Genomic DNA, 15,748 nt, shown 5'->3' with positions numbered 1-15,748 from the left:
TCGGCACACTGTAGGAGCTACTACCTCTCTCCCTCGTGTTAACTGTCCTCTCAGAAGTATTTATCACTCTCTAAACCCACAGCTGCATTTTAATCATTTGCAAACCCGACTGGAAAAACGCAAACCCCCTAAAGCTCACAAGTTTCAAACACACACCCACACCAAAAAACAAACAAAAAAAAACCCCAACTATCACAGCTGACAGCAGCAAACAAAGCAGCTCATGGCTCCTTTTTAAAAACTCTGCACATCCACTCAGGTGATGTGAGTTTCAGCTAATTAGACGTCTGCAGGGATTCCTCTCAATGATCAAGTCAGATGTTGTCCCGCCTTAATCAGACTAACAGCAACGTGAGGCGGAAAGGTGTCAATCATATTTAAACACGCCCACACCCTCCTGAGAGATCTAATCAGGGAAAATAAGTGAAAGCACCTGTGAGAGTGTGGCTGGGTGTGCAGAGCTTTTAAGTACTATGACTATCAAAATTCACGCAGGCTCACAGCTTCATCTTTAACACACAGTGACATGTCTTCATCTCATTTGTCTTGTTTGGGCCATCGGAAAATGTGCACCGTGCCCTGATTCTGCTTACCATCTGTTGGCACTAGTGGCCCAGATCATTTTCCTTTATGTGGACCCTCAAGCAAGACATTGTAATTGTAACCACCTGAAAGTTCTGGGCCCCTTCAGGCCCAAACAAAGCCCAGGCTGAACCTAGTCCTGGTGTTATGTTCTGCTGTGGTACACAAGATGTAAAAAATGATTTATCATGCACAGACTATGGTGCTATGACTTAATTATGGCTGATTTGATTTTTTGGATTCATTCGTCTTCTGTACAGCATCATGGAGACTGTTCTGAACATCCAGCTGTTTGTTTTTTGACCACTATTACTTCACATGTTATTTTCATTATACTGTAGCTGGAAACCTGATAAAAATGAAGAGGAATTTTAGTGACTGGAACCTGCTGTTCCTAACAACAAACATCAGCTGAACGTGATGAATCAGTTTAACATCGATTTTTAAGGCAAAGGTTTGATTTAACTAAACGACAGGGTCATAATTTGTTCATTTCATACACACAACATGCCATATTTTAATGAGTGGTGTGTCAAATGGAAATGTACTTGAATACTTTCCATTAACCTTTTGTTTACTTGGTATACACAGTTAGTTAGCAGATTTTAAATAAAATTACATTTAAATAAATAAAAAAAACTTAGTGAAATGTAATTATAGCCTAACATTGATAAAATAAGTAAACTTTGACATATGTACACTTTCAAATACAATAAAGTTGTACTCGATGTATTACTGTAAAAGCTGTAGTACTAACACTAAATCTATATATTTTTGACTACAGATCTCCAGAGGGTCATGCGGGGGCAGCTGCCCCCAATATTGTAGGGTTTGCCCCCCAGTTAAACAATGTCTGGAAAGAGTTTATTAGTATCCATCCATCCATCCTGTGCCTAGAAATTCTGTCCATAAAAATAATGAACAGAACCGGTGACAAAGGGCAGCCCTGCCGGAGTCCAGCATGCACTGGGAACAGGTCTGACTCACTGCCGGCAATGCGAACCAAGCTCCTGCTCCTGCTCCCAGCATGCACTGGGAACAGGTCTGACTCACTGCCGGCAATGCGAACCAAGCTCCTGCTCCTGCTCCCAGCATGCACTGGGAACAGGTCTGACTCACTGCCGGCAATGCGAACCAAGCTCCTGCTCCTGCTCCCAGCATGCACTGGGAACAGGTCTGACTCACTGCCGGCAATGCGAACCAAGCTCCTGCTCCTGCTCCCAGCATGCACTGGGAACAGGTCTGACTCACTGCCGGCAATGCGAACCAGGCTCCTGCTCCTGCTCCCAGCATGCACTGGGAACAGGTCTGACTCACTGCCGGCAATGCGAACCAGGCTCCTGCTCCCTCTGTACAGAGACCGGATAGCCCTTAGCAAAGGGCCCCGGACTCCATATTCTCGAGCACCTCCCACAGGATGTCACAAGGGACACGGTTGAATGCCTTCTCCAAGTCCACAAATCACATGTGAACTGGTTGGGCAAACTCCCATGAACCCTCGAGCACCCTTGAGAGGGTATAGAGCTGGTCCCGTGTTCCACGACCAGGACGAAAACTGCTTTGTTCCTCCTGAATCCGAAGTTTGACCAGCACTCTGGCATAGACCTTCCCAGGGAGGCTGAGGAGTGTGATCCTTCTATAGTTGGAACACACCATCCGGTCCCCCTTCTTAAAAAGAGGGACCACAACCCCAGTCTGCCAATCCACGGGTACTGTCCCCGATTGCCACGCGATGTTGCACAGGCGTGTCAACCACGACAGCCCAACAACATCCAGAGACTTGAGGTACTTGGGGCGGATCTCATCCACCCCCGGTGCTTTGCCCCTTAGGAGCTGCTGAACTACCTCAGTGTCCTCGGCTTGGGTGATGGACGGATCAGCCTCCGACTCCTCAGGCTCTACTTCCTTTATGGAAGATGCATCGGTGGGGTCAAGGAGATCCTCGAATTATTCCTTCCACCGTCCAACAATTATCCCCCACAGGGATCCCACAGGAGGGCGGGCCCTCGTCACTCTTTTCAGGCTTTCGCTCGCCAATGGGCCCCAACCCCAGGCCTGGCTCCAGGGTGAGGCCCTGGCTTGGCCGTACAGGGCGATGTCACGGTCCTTGCTGTTTTCTTCATAACGGGTGGTTGAACCACTCTTGGTCTGGTCCATCACCTAGGACCTGTTTGCCTTGGGAGACCCTGCCAGGGGCATATAGCCCTGGACAACATAGCTCCTAGGATCATTTGGGCACTCAAACCCCTCCACCACGATAAGGTGGCGGTTCAGGGAGGGGGTTTATTAATATAATTAAGAATAAATATGTTATAAAAATCAATTTATGTGACTTTTGTTCCATTTACTTAAAAGTAGAATTGTTTTTTTCCTTTGTATAATGACCTACATTTGCCGCCCTCTTATGCCACCCTACCAAACCCTTTTGTCACCCCATGGAAAAATTTCTAGATCAGCCACTGCTACCTACTACTAGTGAAACTGATTTGTAAAGACACTTTAAATATTGGTAATTCACTTTGTTTTAAATCTACTTTGAGAAGTTCCGTACAGTATTTTACAGCCCAAATAAAAGGTAAAATGCGGCCAAAAGAAAAATATCTCTAAGCCACAAACTTCAGTAGCTAAAGGACTTTCCAGGGCACTATTTTCTGTGTTTGCTTGTGGCCAGACTCTATGACAAGTGTTTGAGAATATTTGTGTTAATCTGAGGTTTTTGGCAATCTGTAGGAGGCTCCCCCTCCCTGCCCAGTCATTTATGGAGCAACATGCACTAATGGAAAGAAATGTTGACAGTAACACCCAGGCTGGTAAACACCTGATATATCTCTAAAATGTATCATGTTGCTGTTGTGTAAAGCTGTCAGCCATATCTGAGGCCTAGTCAGATTCAGGAATTATGTTTATGCAAAAACTAGAATATGATTTCAATTAGAGAGAAAACAATGAGACAGATGAAAAAATTGTTCCTGTACTGTTCCCAGATCAGCTACAACCCAAGTACTGTAAACAATGATCTTCACATAGTGGAGACAGATACAGGCCCACGTTCAGTCAGACAACCACAGAGGACTGAAAACCTCATCAAGGTGCAAGGTATAAGATGAAAAACATACTTTTACTGCTTTTCAGGGTAGCATTATACTACTTATTATACATTTTAATATGATGCTGGCATTTTATATATGTTTCACACCCAAATAAGTACTTTGTCAAAAGAGAAAACACCACTGTGGTTAAGAAAAGTGTTACATTTCTGTCAAAAAGTGTATTAAAAAGATCTGAGCTCAGTAATAAATACTGCAGACGCTCACATCCAGCAGGAGATATCATAAAAACTGCTCTCACTCAGAATCTGACTCCTACAAGCTGGTATCAACAGGAAAAAGTCAGCCAATGACACTAATTGGGTGGTGTGTGCTTTATGAAAAGAACAGCCTGTACTGTCCCAGATTCCCTCCCACAGATCTGACTGGCTGCCTCCTAAGTGGTCTGCTTTTCTTCTCTCCGCTGTGATTGGAGCCAGGGAAAGCCAATAACTGATTTTTTTTTTCTCTCCACTTCCCTCCCCGCTTTTCCTCAGGACATACCCTTGTTGTTTTCAACTTCAGTGGCAGAGCTGGGCTGAGGCGATCCAGCACAGTCACAACCCAGAACGCCGTGCTGGATTTCAGGCCCTATTGGCAAATTATAGAAAATTTCTTCATACAGTGATTTACTAGTGTTTAGATATATTATGGTATGTTTACTGAACCTGTCACAACTGTGTCATTCCCCAAACTGAAGGGCACATTAGGACTCATTTATAATGTGTGTTAGACTTTGTAATCACTATGATCAGCCTGCCAGTTCACAGGGCCAGATCAGTTTAAGCTTAAAGTGTGTTTGTGAAGGGTGGAGCGGTTGAGTGCTGTGCAATCAAAGCAGTTAGCACAAGCATTCATTACACCAGTACGGCATTTTAATCAATCCCCAGGCCTGATCTAAGAAAAGAAAAGAGAAAAACACACACAGGGTATAAAATCGATTATTAGGCTCAGTTTTGCAACAGTTTATTTATCTTAAAAACAATAATGAAAATATATATTTACAAAAATGCACAAAAAAAAGATGCTTTGGGAAGCTATACATACACCCACAAAAAAAAAAAAAAAAAAGCTCAACATAAATAAGTTAGTATATTTTTTTCAGTGTTTAAAAAAAGGCACACAGGTACACTTCAAAGTTTTACACCAAATGAGGCAGTGTAACTTTGTTTTCTGCCTTCACAAAAATGAGAAATTAAGAATAGTGCAATATTTCATGTTCCACATGAATTTTACACCACAAAGACAAATCTTTGATTCACATATTTGCATAATAAGCAGCCCAGAGGTTTAACATATTTATTCTATATTAAACTGGGACTACAGCATTTATTCCAAGGGGCGGGCTGGAGTGGCATACATGCCACTAAAATATGAACTCACCTAATTTGCAAAAAAAAAAAAAAAAAATAATAATAATCAAAGCTAATTCTTAGGATTATCAGCAAATACTGTTAAAATTTGGTTGGATATTGCTCAGCAGTTTAGCCAGCCCTCACCCTCCACCCTCCACCCCTCCCTGTCAGGAACAAAAAGGTACAAACTTTGGCAAAAACCCTAAAAATAAAACAAAATGGGGAAATAGAAAGACATTTGCGTGTAAACCTTATCTATCATGGCTGTTCTCAGTTAGATGGACCCTCAGCTTACAGTGTGCCCTTCAAAGTCAAGATATATAACACTGGGACAAATAAAGACATAAAAAAAAAAGAAGTAAAGACCCCCCTAATCCCCTCCCCACCGCCCAACCCCACCCCCCCATCCCACCCCCATAACCCTGACTTTTGAAATCTGCATTTTTTTTTTTGTATTAAACTTACATCAATTACCTGAATAATGATACAATATGACCACTTTAACAAAATAACATTTCTCTGTTGGAAATTGCACTGCAACATCCCGAGTCAAATTCACACACTTATTCAAAAATATTTAACAAAGTTATGAAAAGCATATTATGCTTTTTTTTTTTTTATGTGCTACATCTGAAACATAGGTAGTAGGTAAAAAAAGAAGGATGAGCAAAAATCCATTTGCACACTGCTACATTGTCTGCTGCTTCTGAGGCAATTGAACTGAAAAGAGTGCCAAAAACTTGATAGTGTACATATTCAGTGCTTGGTGCAGCCTCTCCTCCTCCTCCCTTCTTTTAGAAAAAGGCTGATTTTACTTTCTTTTATTTTCATTCTCTGTGCCGTCTGTCAGGTGATGGGGAAGGCTGCAATTCTCCACCAGCAACAGGTCTCCCCGCTCTGTGGGACAGAAAGAGGAAAGAGGCTGCTCAGTGGTGCAATTGAAGAAACTGTTGCTCTCGTGCTTGATATCCACTAACACGCACGCGTACGCGCTGAGCAGTCGTAACGTAGGGTTATGTGAGATGAAAAAAAAAAAACATGCATTATGTGTGAGGAGGCATGTGCGCAGGAAAGAAAAGCGTTTGCAGCTGTTACGAACCGATAAACAAACGAATACAACTGTACTGGCATCCAGTCTGAACGCCGATCATTAGTATGTTGCACAGCGGAGACTTTGATGTTATCATGCATGTGTTTCATTTATTATCAGTGGAGCAGTGAGACGATGATTTCTAACCTCACTCGGTTTTTCACTGGACCTCCGCGCCGGGCTGTGAGGAGCTGCGTCTCTCCTCCTCCGCGACACTTAGCGCCTGACTTCCTGCACCGTCCGACTGGTCTTCATCGTGGTCGTCGTCGGTTCGAGACCTTTTGCTCTGACTCTCGTCGGAGCAGGAACCTGGCGAAGACAAAATAAACACATATGGGCTTTGTATATACTGTAAATGTGTATAAAAGATCAAGCAGGAAACGTTTGTCAGTCGTGCGTCGAGCTGCTAATCCACTATAAAAGGCACCTGGCGCCCTGCGGAGGCTGCTGGAGACATTTTAGCGCAGAGCAGAAGGATCAGTGTGAAAATAGCAAGAAATAAGTGTCTTGGTCAAATCCACTCTACACCGCCACCTGCAATAATAAGCAGGCTCGACTTCAAATGGCTTTAACTTGTGCAGAGAAGTTTGCTCTGTCTGATCTACCGATCGTTGAAGACACAACTGTAGCTCTGCATCGCTGCACAGCGGAAACAAACATGCGTGACAGCTTTAAAAGGGCCAAGGTAAATCACCTAAATCTCCCGAACGTCTTTTCCTTGATCCGTTTCTCGCTGGCTGGCGATCCGAGTGCTCCTCACTCCTTCCCTCGGCAACCTGCTGAGTCCCGTGAGGCGCCCTGAGATAAAACTCCGGTGGGTCTTGGTCCTCCTGCCAGTCGTAACTGCCCGGACTGAGCGGTCTGTCGTTGACCGGATCGAAGTTATATGTCTCCATAAAGGCCGCCACTCCGTCCTGAATCGAATCCGTCAGAATTCTCCGGTTCTCCTCTCGGTCAGGTGTCCCGAAAAGGTTTCTGCAGACCGGAGGTCTGACGTTTTCTGGCTGCCGCGCATCCACCCTCTCCACTGTCGGGCTCGCATTAGAAAGGCGAACATCTGACATTTTGTTGCACATATGACAAGTAAAGAAATACAGAAATACCTCAAACTGCTAATCCGGAATAGTATTCCTTTCGAAAGACAAATTCACGGGAATGCTGCATGCGTACTCCACGCGTATCATCCAAAACGCGTGCGCGCAAAAAAAAAAAAAAAAAAAAAAAAAAAAAAAAAAAAAAAATAGGGATAACGTGTCTCCAAATGCGCAGGGGGGGATTTAAGAGCCACTCCTGTCAAGTCCGTAGTAAGTCTGAAGACAACAACAAGTCAAGTTCTAACAGCCAACATGGCGTTAGAGGGAGCTATGAGCGAAGAAGAAAAGTCGACATCAAGGACTATTTAAACAGAGAAGGCGATTCATTGGTCTGCGCGCGCTAGGACCGCCCATAGGGGGAACAACAACACAGAGCCGGACTGGATTAACTCCGTACTTGAAAATCAGTCAATTCCGTGTGAAAAATAAAAAAAAAAAGGAGGTGGTAATTGTAAATGGGCGCATGCTTGTGTTTTCCTTCCATTAGCGCCTGATTTATGAAGCAGGGCTCATTTGATCTCTCTGTGTTCATGCACTGTAAGATCCTGTGGCTAAGAAATCTGCTCATTGTGTTAAGTGTAAAAGCTGATAAGAGAATAAGTGATAAAAAAAAAAGCTTATCTCACTGCGGGAGCACGCGCTTAGGTCTCCCCTACAGGCTGGTAATACAAGAATCACAAAACGATTGTACGAGTGCTGACAGATATCACAGCTAGATCTGATTTGGTATCACATAAACGGGTTAGGCACACTTGATTCAATCACTGTAAATGTATTTGGATTCAGTTTAAGGGTTATTGAGGGACAGTGGGATTTTAAAGCGAGCTTTTATACAGGAAAACAAAACAAAACCCATCAAAAAGAGTCATAAATAATCTGTGGCTTGGCATTCAATGACATCAGCTCGACAGCAGACAGCCTTCCGTCATCATTGGCACGATGCCTATCACTCCCAGCCTTTGGCACTGGTGCCACAGGGTGGTTTCTGTGCTTCATTGGTTGTGATTACTTGTGTGTGCATAGAGTTTAAATAGAAAGTGGTTCAGCTTTTAAAGAAATTAAAGAAATAAAAAAAAAAACACGTTGAAACTCACAGCCGGTTCCCTCTGAGGGTTCTCTGTTTGCACCCTGACCTGAGATTAGGACCAGTGTTCATGTCAAGAATGAACTGCTCTCAAGTTTGTTTGCAATCCTGCAATAAGTGAGTGAAAACAACAGCAACAGTAAGAGCTACTTGTGCCCAGAAGTTCACAGTGTCCCAACTTAACCTCAGCAGTGTCACTCAGCATTCCTCTGCAGCATCTGCCAGTAAAACTCCCTGGGCCTGCCTTTAAGGCCATGCTGTTTCAATTAACCCTTGAAAAGACTCAAGCATCTCGTGATGAATACAGCAGGCCCATGTGTTATATCGATGTCATCGCTGGGGTCATATTTAATCTAGAACGTGGTTATGGGCAGCGTTGTAAAGAGTGATCCCTGAGCTGGAGGGATCGGTTTCAGCAAACTGAAGAGGATATTTCGCTACGATCCCACACAGTCCTGATGATTCTCAGCTAAGCTGAAGATATCTACAGGTCTCATTCTCGTCTCGACAGAGGGGGGAAAAAAGTATGAGGTAGATAATCCATCCCAATAAACATGAAACCACAAGATGAGTCTGCTCGACTTTTTGTTTTTATTACACTTTTACTCATCCAAGTTTTAGATTTCTCCAAAAGGAGCCAATTCCCAAAATACCTCCCACAGATGTTTTATTGCCACGTGTGTTTAGTGTTATTCAGCTACTTGTTGTCTGTTGGGAAGCTCGGTGACACCGTAAAATTGTGCATCTTGAAAATGACAGTGTGATGTTGCACTGTGCCAGATCCTGTCATTAAAACAAGCTTTAGTTACACATTAATTCTAATCTACAAAAGGTCACTGTAACATTTTATAGTTCACGATAACAGGAAAACTCTAAGTCAACAGTGCAGAAATCACAGTGATACTTAGAAAGGACGTGCCACGGTCAACACCTACGTGTCTACAGCACACGAGGGTATATGTTATAATGTCATATTGTCAGTTACCATCAAGTAATAAAAATGTTTTCTCATAAAAAGAAGCACAATGAACAAATGTGCAAGAGCCAAAAGAGAAACTGCAGATTATTAAGTTCATTCCTCTGCAAGGATAGAGGAAACATCAGTCTGGTGTTTCATCGGCCTAGCAACTACTACTTGGAAAATATTACTTGAACATTGTTCTCCCACGTATGATAATATTCGTAAGAACAGCTTTAAGGAATATTGGAGGAGTTGCTGAATTGGGCTTAAAAGGCAATGGCCCCCAAAACTGATCAGATATTAGCAGTGATTTTATTAGTGTTCAACCATGTCTGACTATCAATAAACATACAGACTTTAAATTGGGAACCATTTTTAATTGGGAAGTCCTATTCTGAGCCTGCAAACACAACCCAACAGAGGTCCGGCAACACTAGACACACCTGCTGTTCCCTTCTATAAAACTCCAGAAAGAACAAATAAAACATGGTTGGCTAACACAGCAGGCTAACTTACTGACCACAGCCATAAACTGGTATTTTTCTGGTGGGTGGTGTTAACTTCACAGCAAAATAATGATAACCCAGAGCCATGCTAATAAAGCCCAGGATGTCTTTAGTGTCTTTATGGTTTGGTTCACTGTGGTTTTAATCGAAAGTGCTGATAAAATGTCGATTTATGACAAAAGCTATTCAGACATTTGTCTTCCATTGTTATGGACCTCTTGCCCGGTATCATGAGACGGCAGCTTTGGAAATCTGCTTCTTCTTGGCCAGCTCAGCTTGAATCTGATGGGGGAACTGGTCCAAGTGCTTGTTCACACACTGCATGCAGAACCTCTTGGTGTAGAAAAGACTGCAATCCTGACAGAAGAGAAAAGAAAAGCTCAGAACCAGCCCTCAGCTCCTCACAAGCACTTTTATTCCAAGATGAGAAGATATTTTCTTACTATAGACTTATATAACGATTAACTTCAAGGACAACAGTCATGAAGCCCACTGAGCCTACACACACACCCACCCACACACACACACACACACACACACGGTCATGTCCCACTATAGTTGAGTGGACACATAGACATAATTCATTCCCTAGACCCTGACCCTAACATCATATCAAAAGGTAACCTTAACCCTTAACCCTAAAACCGAGACGTAACCCTGTCCAGGGTGTACCCCTGCCTTTCACCCAGAGAGAGCTGCTTAGATAATGGATGAACACACTGTTCTAGCAACACACACTGTGCACCTTAATACACTGCACCAGCTCTAGTGCATCTTAACAGGCTTTGAGTACGTGCAGAGGCTTATCAGGACCGGTGTCATTCCTCCCTGTGCGATGGGTTTAAGTAGATGAGCGCATGTTTAGTCTGTAGCACAACCAGACCGCAGCCAGTCTTACCGAGCCGACACAGACACGCGTGTTGCACAGGCTGCAGGTAGACCCCAAAACCAGAAACTTGTCCTTGTCCGGACTGAAGGGATCTTTGGTCACAAAACACTCCTCAAGCAACCTGGTATAGAACAGAAAGACAGACATAAGCTCCCAGACCAGACAGATGTGTTTTTGAACATCTGGATAAATGGAGGGCTATTGTGGTAATTATGCTAACGATAGCGTTAGCCTAGCTCGTGCCAGAACGCTAAATCAGAGTTTTGCTTAATTTTCACTTACACGATGGCTCTGGTGTTGGGTGGTTTCTGGCCGTAGTAACTATAAGGGCTACTTAAATCACACAACTGACACGTAAATGTTTTTTGAGGGGTTTCGCTCGTAGTTTGCTCCATCATTCAGAACATGGGAGCGGAAAAACATGGCTGTTCCTGGTTTTCACATCATGTGACTTTACTGCCACCTACTGGCCTGGGGGAGTAAAACCACAGACTGTATAGAATTTATTGTAGTATACCGATTAAAAATATTTATATACATGTGGGAAAAAATACGGTGATCATCAACAGAAAACTTTTCATGTTTTTACTTTTTATTGACTAATGAATAAACACATTTAAACTCGGTATTTCACATTGAGGGATTTTATTTCACATTTGGTGAACCAGATATTTTCATACTAAAACAAATCCTATGGAAACACAGTTTTACAGCTGATAGTTCACCATGTCAGGATAAAGGAACAGCCCGGGTGTAATTGCTGATCTCTAATTAATTCCAAAAGTGGGGTCCTAATCAGATGAACAGACAATACTGGCTTCATTATGCAGTTAAATAAGCAAGCCATTACAAACACAAACCAGTTAAACATAATCGTTTATTGTGGTATAACACAATTAGTTTTATTAAAAGAACAAATATATATATTTTGTATTCTACACTGTACTGTACATGAAACAAAATATAAACAGTTTTATTATGACAGGAACTAATGTTTCAGTACAACATTGGGAGCTGAAGCCAAAGTACAGAAAAGAAATTGTCTTTTTTTTTTTTGAGGTCTGTGTTGTATTTACAAAAATAAACATAAACCAGCTTCACAGATTATTTGTTTATACTGAAAGGATTCAATACTGGCCAACGTTTTTTTTCTTGAAAGAACGTGTCTATTGTAGAAAAAAAATTCGTAGTGTGTGAGACTTATCTAAATAGGTTTAAAGGTTGTTAAGGTGTTGGTTGTGGCAGTAGGATAAAAAGGGTTAAATAAATATATAGCCCATAATGATGATGGTAGATTTCTTACTGTATGAAAACATTCTCTGTTCCAAAATGAAGTAGTTACATATCTAAACCATGTATTTGTCATGAAACACTGTGGCACTTGGTGAAAACTTATGCAGGTGGATCTTGTCTCAAAATAATGCACAATAAAAGGGCATTACAGTGACTTAACCACATTCAAATTACTTTTAAATTAACTCATCATACTAAATATCCAAACGGGAAAAATGGGGCTTTTATGTTTATTTCAAATAAACATAAAAGCCCCATTTTTCCCATATCCCTGTTCCATGGAAGCATTCCAGTCTGCTCCAGGACCTGCCAATTCCCCTAAACACCATTTAATTTCTGGTTTGTTCCAGTAGAAGGTGTTTGAATTCCATAGTCACAGCAGTGTGCATCAATAAAAGCTGCACAACAAGTTACTTACAGTACACTGATATGCATGATAGCATCAGTTAATGTGCATTCTGGCTGTACACCCAGTTCTGGGTGTACCTGGCTTACATTAACATTGTAACACATGAGCAAATTTCTCAGTACATGTCCCTGTATATCTCTTGCAGTAGAGGGTGCAGCGACGTTTCCTCTGTTGTTTTGATTTCCTGCACCAACTGAGCATGCTCGGTGACCAGCTCCCGGAGGTCGGCCAGTTTCTGCAGCAGCCTTGGGAAGAGGAAGGTGTTGTCGGGGTGGTTGGCCAGCAGGTGGAGCCGTAGTGCCTGAATGATGCTTTCCTGTAGCTGCTCCACTAGAGGCACATCCACCAGGCCTGGACGATCTGTGTGACGAAGAGATCATTTACGTTGAAAATGTGCAAATGTGCTTTAAAAAAAAAAAAAAAAAACAAACATCTTATTTGATTTTTCTAATCTGTTATCTTGACACACAGTGTTACCTCCACAACAGATAATGGCAGCCACAAAAATGGCCAGGTCACTGTCATCCAGCTCCAGAGCATTAAAGCGTGTGGCAAACTGGAACTTGGGCTCCATCATGTCGCTAAATGGGCGCCGGAGGCTTTTGAGGAATTCTCGGGTGATAAAGCCTCTACCACGGGCCACCAGGAGGCCATCTTTGTTCATGCAGGAAGCCAGGAGGGTGAAGAGAGCTTCATAAACACCATATTTTAATAGAGTAACCTAAATAAGAGGCAAATAAAGAGGGAAATAGAGATATATCACAATCTATCTGTATAGTTTTACAAGAATGAAGGTGGTGGGTGCAGTCTTAGACCCACCTGATCATTCAGATCCAGTGTCTGGAAACCTGGCACTGCCTTAGCAAACTCTGTCAGCTCAGTGACTGTCTCCACCGAGGTACTCTGGCAGCAATGGAAGAGTCTGGCTTCGGCCTCTCTCTGCTGGAGCTCCCCACACCTCTCATCCTGAACCACCTCCTCAGGCCGAAGGCTGCTCTCGGGCTCCGGATAGTCGCTGTGTACCATATGGGCCGCCAACGTCCTCTCTGCCAGCTGGAATGTCTCCATGTCGTGAATGATGAAGGGCTGCTGGGACAGACAGGGGAAGGTGTCACTGAGGACAACACATAGATATAAATGATAGAATATCCACAAATGTTTGCCTTTGGCTTTATGGTTCCCTTTACCGGCTTGTTGGTTTTTCCAGTGAGTATAAGCCGTGCCTTCGCCTTGTTCATGTTGAAGTTCTTCATGTAGGCTTCGTGGATCTGCCCAATAAGAATTTTGTGGTCGGCCAGCATGGGGCTTTTCACTTCTTTCTCCACCATCTTGATTTCTGCCTTGAGCTTCAGCTTCTCGGCCTGTGGCATCCGACCAAATCGTATGGCTGGTGCACGGAAACATTCGCTCTTAGCAACAGCTACAAGAGTTTTCTTATATTACAACTACACTGCAAGCAGAGACATCGGAATTATCCTCCCACCACTATGTGCATAACACATAAAACATTCACCCACAACAGATCTGGTGCGTTCTGTTCTCTTTGCTCCCTTCTGAAGACAACATGTCGTCTTCCTCTCAGGTTTCTGACACTGTTCTGCCTGCAGTGGGAGGCCATCATAACAAACCCACTGACCCTTCAGCAGTCAGTGCAGATGACAGGCCACATGTGGTGCTATATGGGCCTGTGTTTTCTCAATGTCAAGCTGGCTGTGGCAGAACATTGTTCTATAAAAGCCAGTAAAAAAAAAAAAAAAAAAAAAAAGCCCATTCAACTGGATTGTGTTTAAATGGACATGATTACAGTAATTACGTTCACAGCGATTGCTAATATACACTTTGAGAGCACGACTATTTCAAAAGGTGATATAACATATTTTGTACTTGCTCACAAAAGAATTTAAAGTTTAATTTATAAATAATAAAATACAGATATGCTCAAATTAGAACAGTTTTGCTGCCACAGCCTCATTAGTTCTGGTATGTTAAAACTCCTCTTTACCAGTGCTACTGTTAACCTATGTTTTACTATTATTCTGTAATTGTCTCTTGTGGCTCCACTCAGCAAAAGATACATAGTGTTGCTATAAACTAATTCAGGGGTGTCAGGTCTTACCACTGTGGGACATGCCCACAGAGAGGCACTTGTGGAATCGACAGTACTGGCACTTGTTGCGGTTCTTCTTTTGGATTTTGCAATTACGTTCACATTTATCATACTCCAGCTTCAACCTGATGGTCCTCCTGAAGAAACCCTAGTTGAGACAGGAAAACACACACGCACACACACGCACACACACACACAGTGTAGATATCAACTTGGTGTACAATTTCATATAAAAACATTATAAACTGATTACACAAAAAGCCTACAAAAATATTCTGCTGGTACATATGAAAATCAGTTAACATCATGATGTTGTTATACTCTGTTTATCCATAAGGTCAAATCCTTGTCACGCAACGGTGATGAAGACTCTCAATTGAATTTTACACCAGAAATCAATTTTGCGTGAGCAAAGTACATGGACCTGAAGATAACATGTTGTTTTCCAAATTCACATTGCTGTTTTAATTCTGTAGTCTGGCTGTTAATACTATTCTCATTTAGAAAGCATTGTCATTTTAATTACTTTAATTACTTAATCTAATATTATGAATCTCAGGTCCTGGGGATATACATATAATGTAGCTGTGTATTCCTCCACTTCCATGGACTGTAAAATCTGACCACAAAGGCCATCATCACTAAACATGTTAAGTTTGAGCACATTTTGAACTGCGCTGTACAGTTAATGAGAGTATTTAAAGAGAGATTTCAGAAAAATAGTCCACATTGAGTAAGACACGCTGCATGCCTCCAACACACACTGTGATACGAGGCAGCAAGCCAACAAATGTTAACAGATGTCACGCATGTGCCAAAACATATGATCCTTTGGAGTACACTCAGACACACACACAGACACACACACACACACACACAAACATACATCACGGAAATTTCAGTCAGGACTTCTTTCAGTGCTTGTCCAGAAGGGAAAATTGATTTTCTGGCACTATGTCTGAAACCACACAGAACATCAGTTATCATCTTTCATTTGGCCTTGGCTGCGTTTATGTTTCAGACACATTATTATTATTATTAGGGGTTATTGTGCAGCACACATCAGCTTTTGTGTCATTTTTGACCGAAAGAATCTCACTGTGTGGGGAGAGGCCGGTTGTATTCCCTGTGAAAATGCTGTGAACGTCCTGGCATATTGTTTAGTGCTGTATGTTAGCAATCAAAAACACATTATAAAACAACAGGAAAAAGCAGATGTGCGTTTTTACAGCCTAAAGACTAAAGACATAAGCAAAGAGATGTATTGTGCAATGCTTCCAAACATTTTTCAG

At 42.4% G+C, this 15,748-nt stretch overlaps 3 protein-coding genes across 4 annotated transcripts in view; all 3 read right to left on the bottom strand.

The window, feature by feature from the left end:
• Window positions 1-5,445: 5,445 nt before the first annotated feature.
• On the bottom strand, window positions 5,446-7,484 carry cdkn1ba (cyclin dependent kinase inhibitor 1Ba). The gene is made up of 3 exons (XM_026326846.2): window positions 6,808-7,484; window positions 6,261-6,422; window positions 5,446-5,920 (listed from the first exon to the last, which is right to left on the bottom strand). Exons 1-2 carry the CDS (start codon window positions 7,187-7,189, stop codon window positions 6,274-6,276), a joined length of 531 nt encoding a protein of 176 aa, XP_026182631.1. The 5' UTR covers window positions 7,190-7,484; the 3' UTR covers window positions 5,446-5,920; window positions 6,261-6,273.
• Window positions 7,485-8,863: 1,379 nt separating this feature from the next.
• Window positions 8,864-11,083, bottom strand: cdpf1 (cysteine rich DPF motif domain containing 1). Its single transcript, XM_026326931.1, has 3 exons — window positions 10,930-11,083; window positions 10,657-10,768; window positions 8,864-10,115 (listed from the first exon to the last, which is right to left on the bottom strand). Exons 1-3 carry the CDS (start codon window positions 11,043-11,045, stop codon window positions 9,987-9,989), a joined length of 357 nt encoding a protein of 118 aa, XP_026182716.1. The 5' UTR covers window positions 11,046-11,083; the 3' UTR covers window positions 8,864-9,986.
• Window positions 11,084-11,506: 423 nt separating this feature from the next.
• The window catches only part of LOC113141857 (peroxisome proliferator-activated receptor alpha-like), a 40,726-nt gene continuing 36,484 nt past the window's right edge, over window positions 11,507-15,748 (bottom strand). The window contains exons 10-14 of one of the 2 annotated variants that reach the window (XM_026326459.2): window positions 14,466-14,604; window positions 13,537-13,736; window positions 13,169-13,438; window positions 12,827-13,070; window positions 11,507-12,709 (exon numbers count right to left, since the gene is read on the bottom strand). In XM_026326459.2, the coding sequence (XP_026182244.1) occupies window positions 12,465-12,709; window positions 12,827-13,070; window positions 13,169-13,438; window positions 13,537-13,736; window positions 14,466-14,604 (1,098 nt within the window). In that variant the 3' untranslated portion in view covers window positions 11,507-12,464. The remainder of the gene's footprint in view (window positions 12,710-12,826; window positions 13,071-13,168; window positions 13,439-13,536; window positions 13,737-14,465; window positions 14,605-15,748) is intronic. The other variant, XM_026326460.1, reaches the window with a different exon arrangement.

This window comes from Mastacembelus armatus, chromosome 23, assembly GCF_900324485.2.
Source record: "Mastacembelus armatus chromosome 23, fMasArm1.2, whole genome shotgun sequence".
NCBI lineage: Eukaryota > Metazoa > Chordata > Actinopteri > Synbranchiformes > Mastacembelidae > Mastacembelus > Mastacembelus armatus.
The sequence above is the reverse complement of the archived record's forward strand: the minus strand, read 5'-3'. Positions and strand labels throughout refer to the sequence as shown.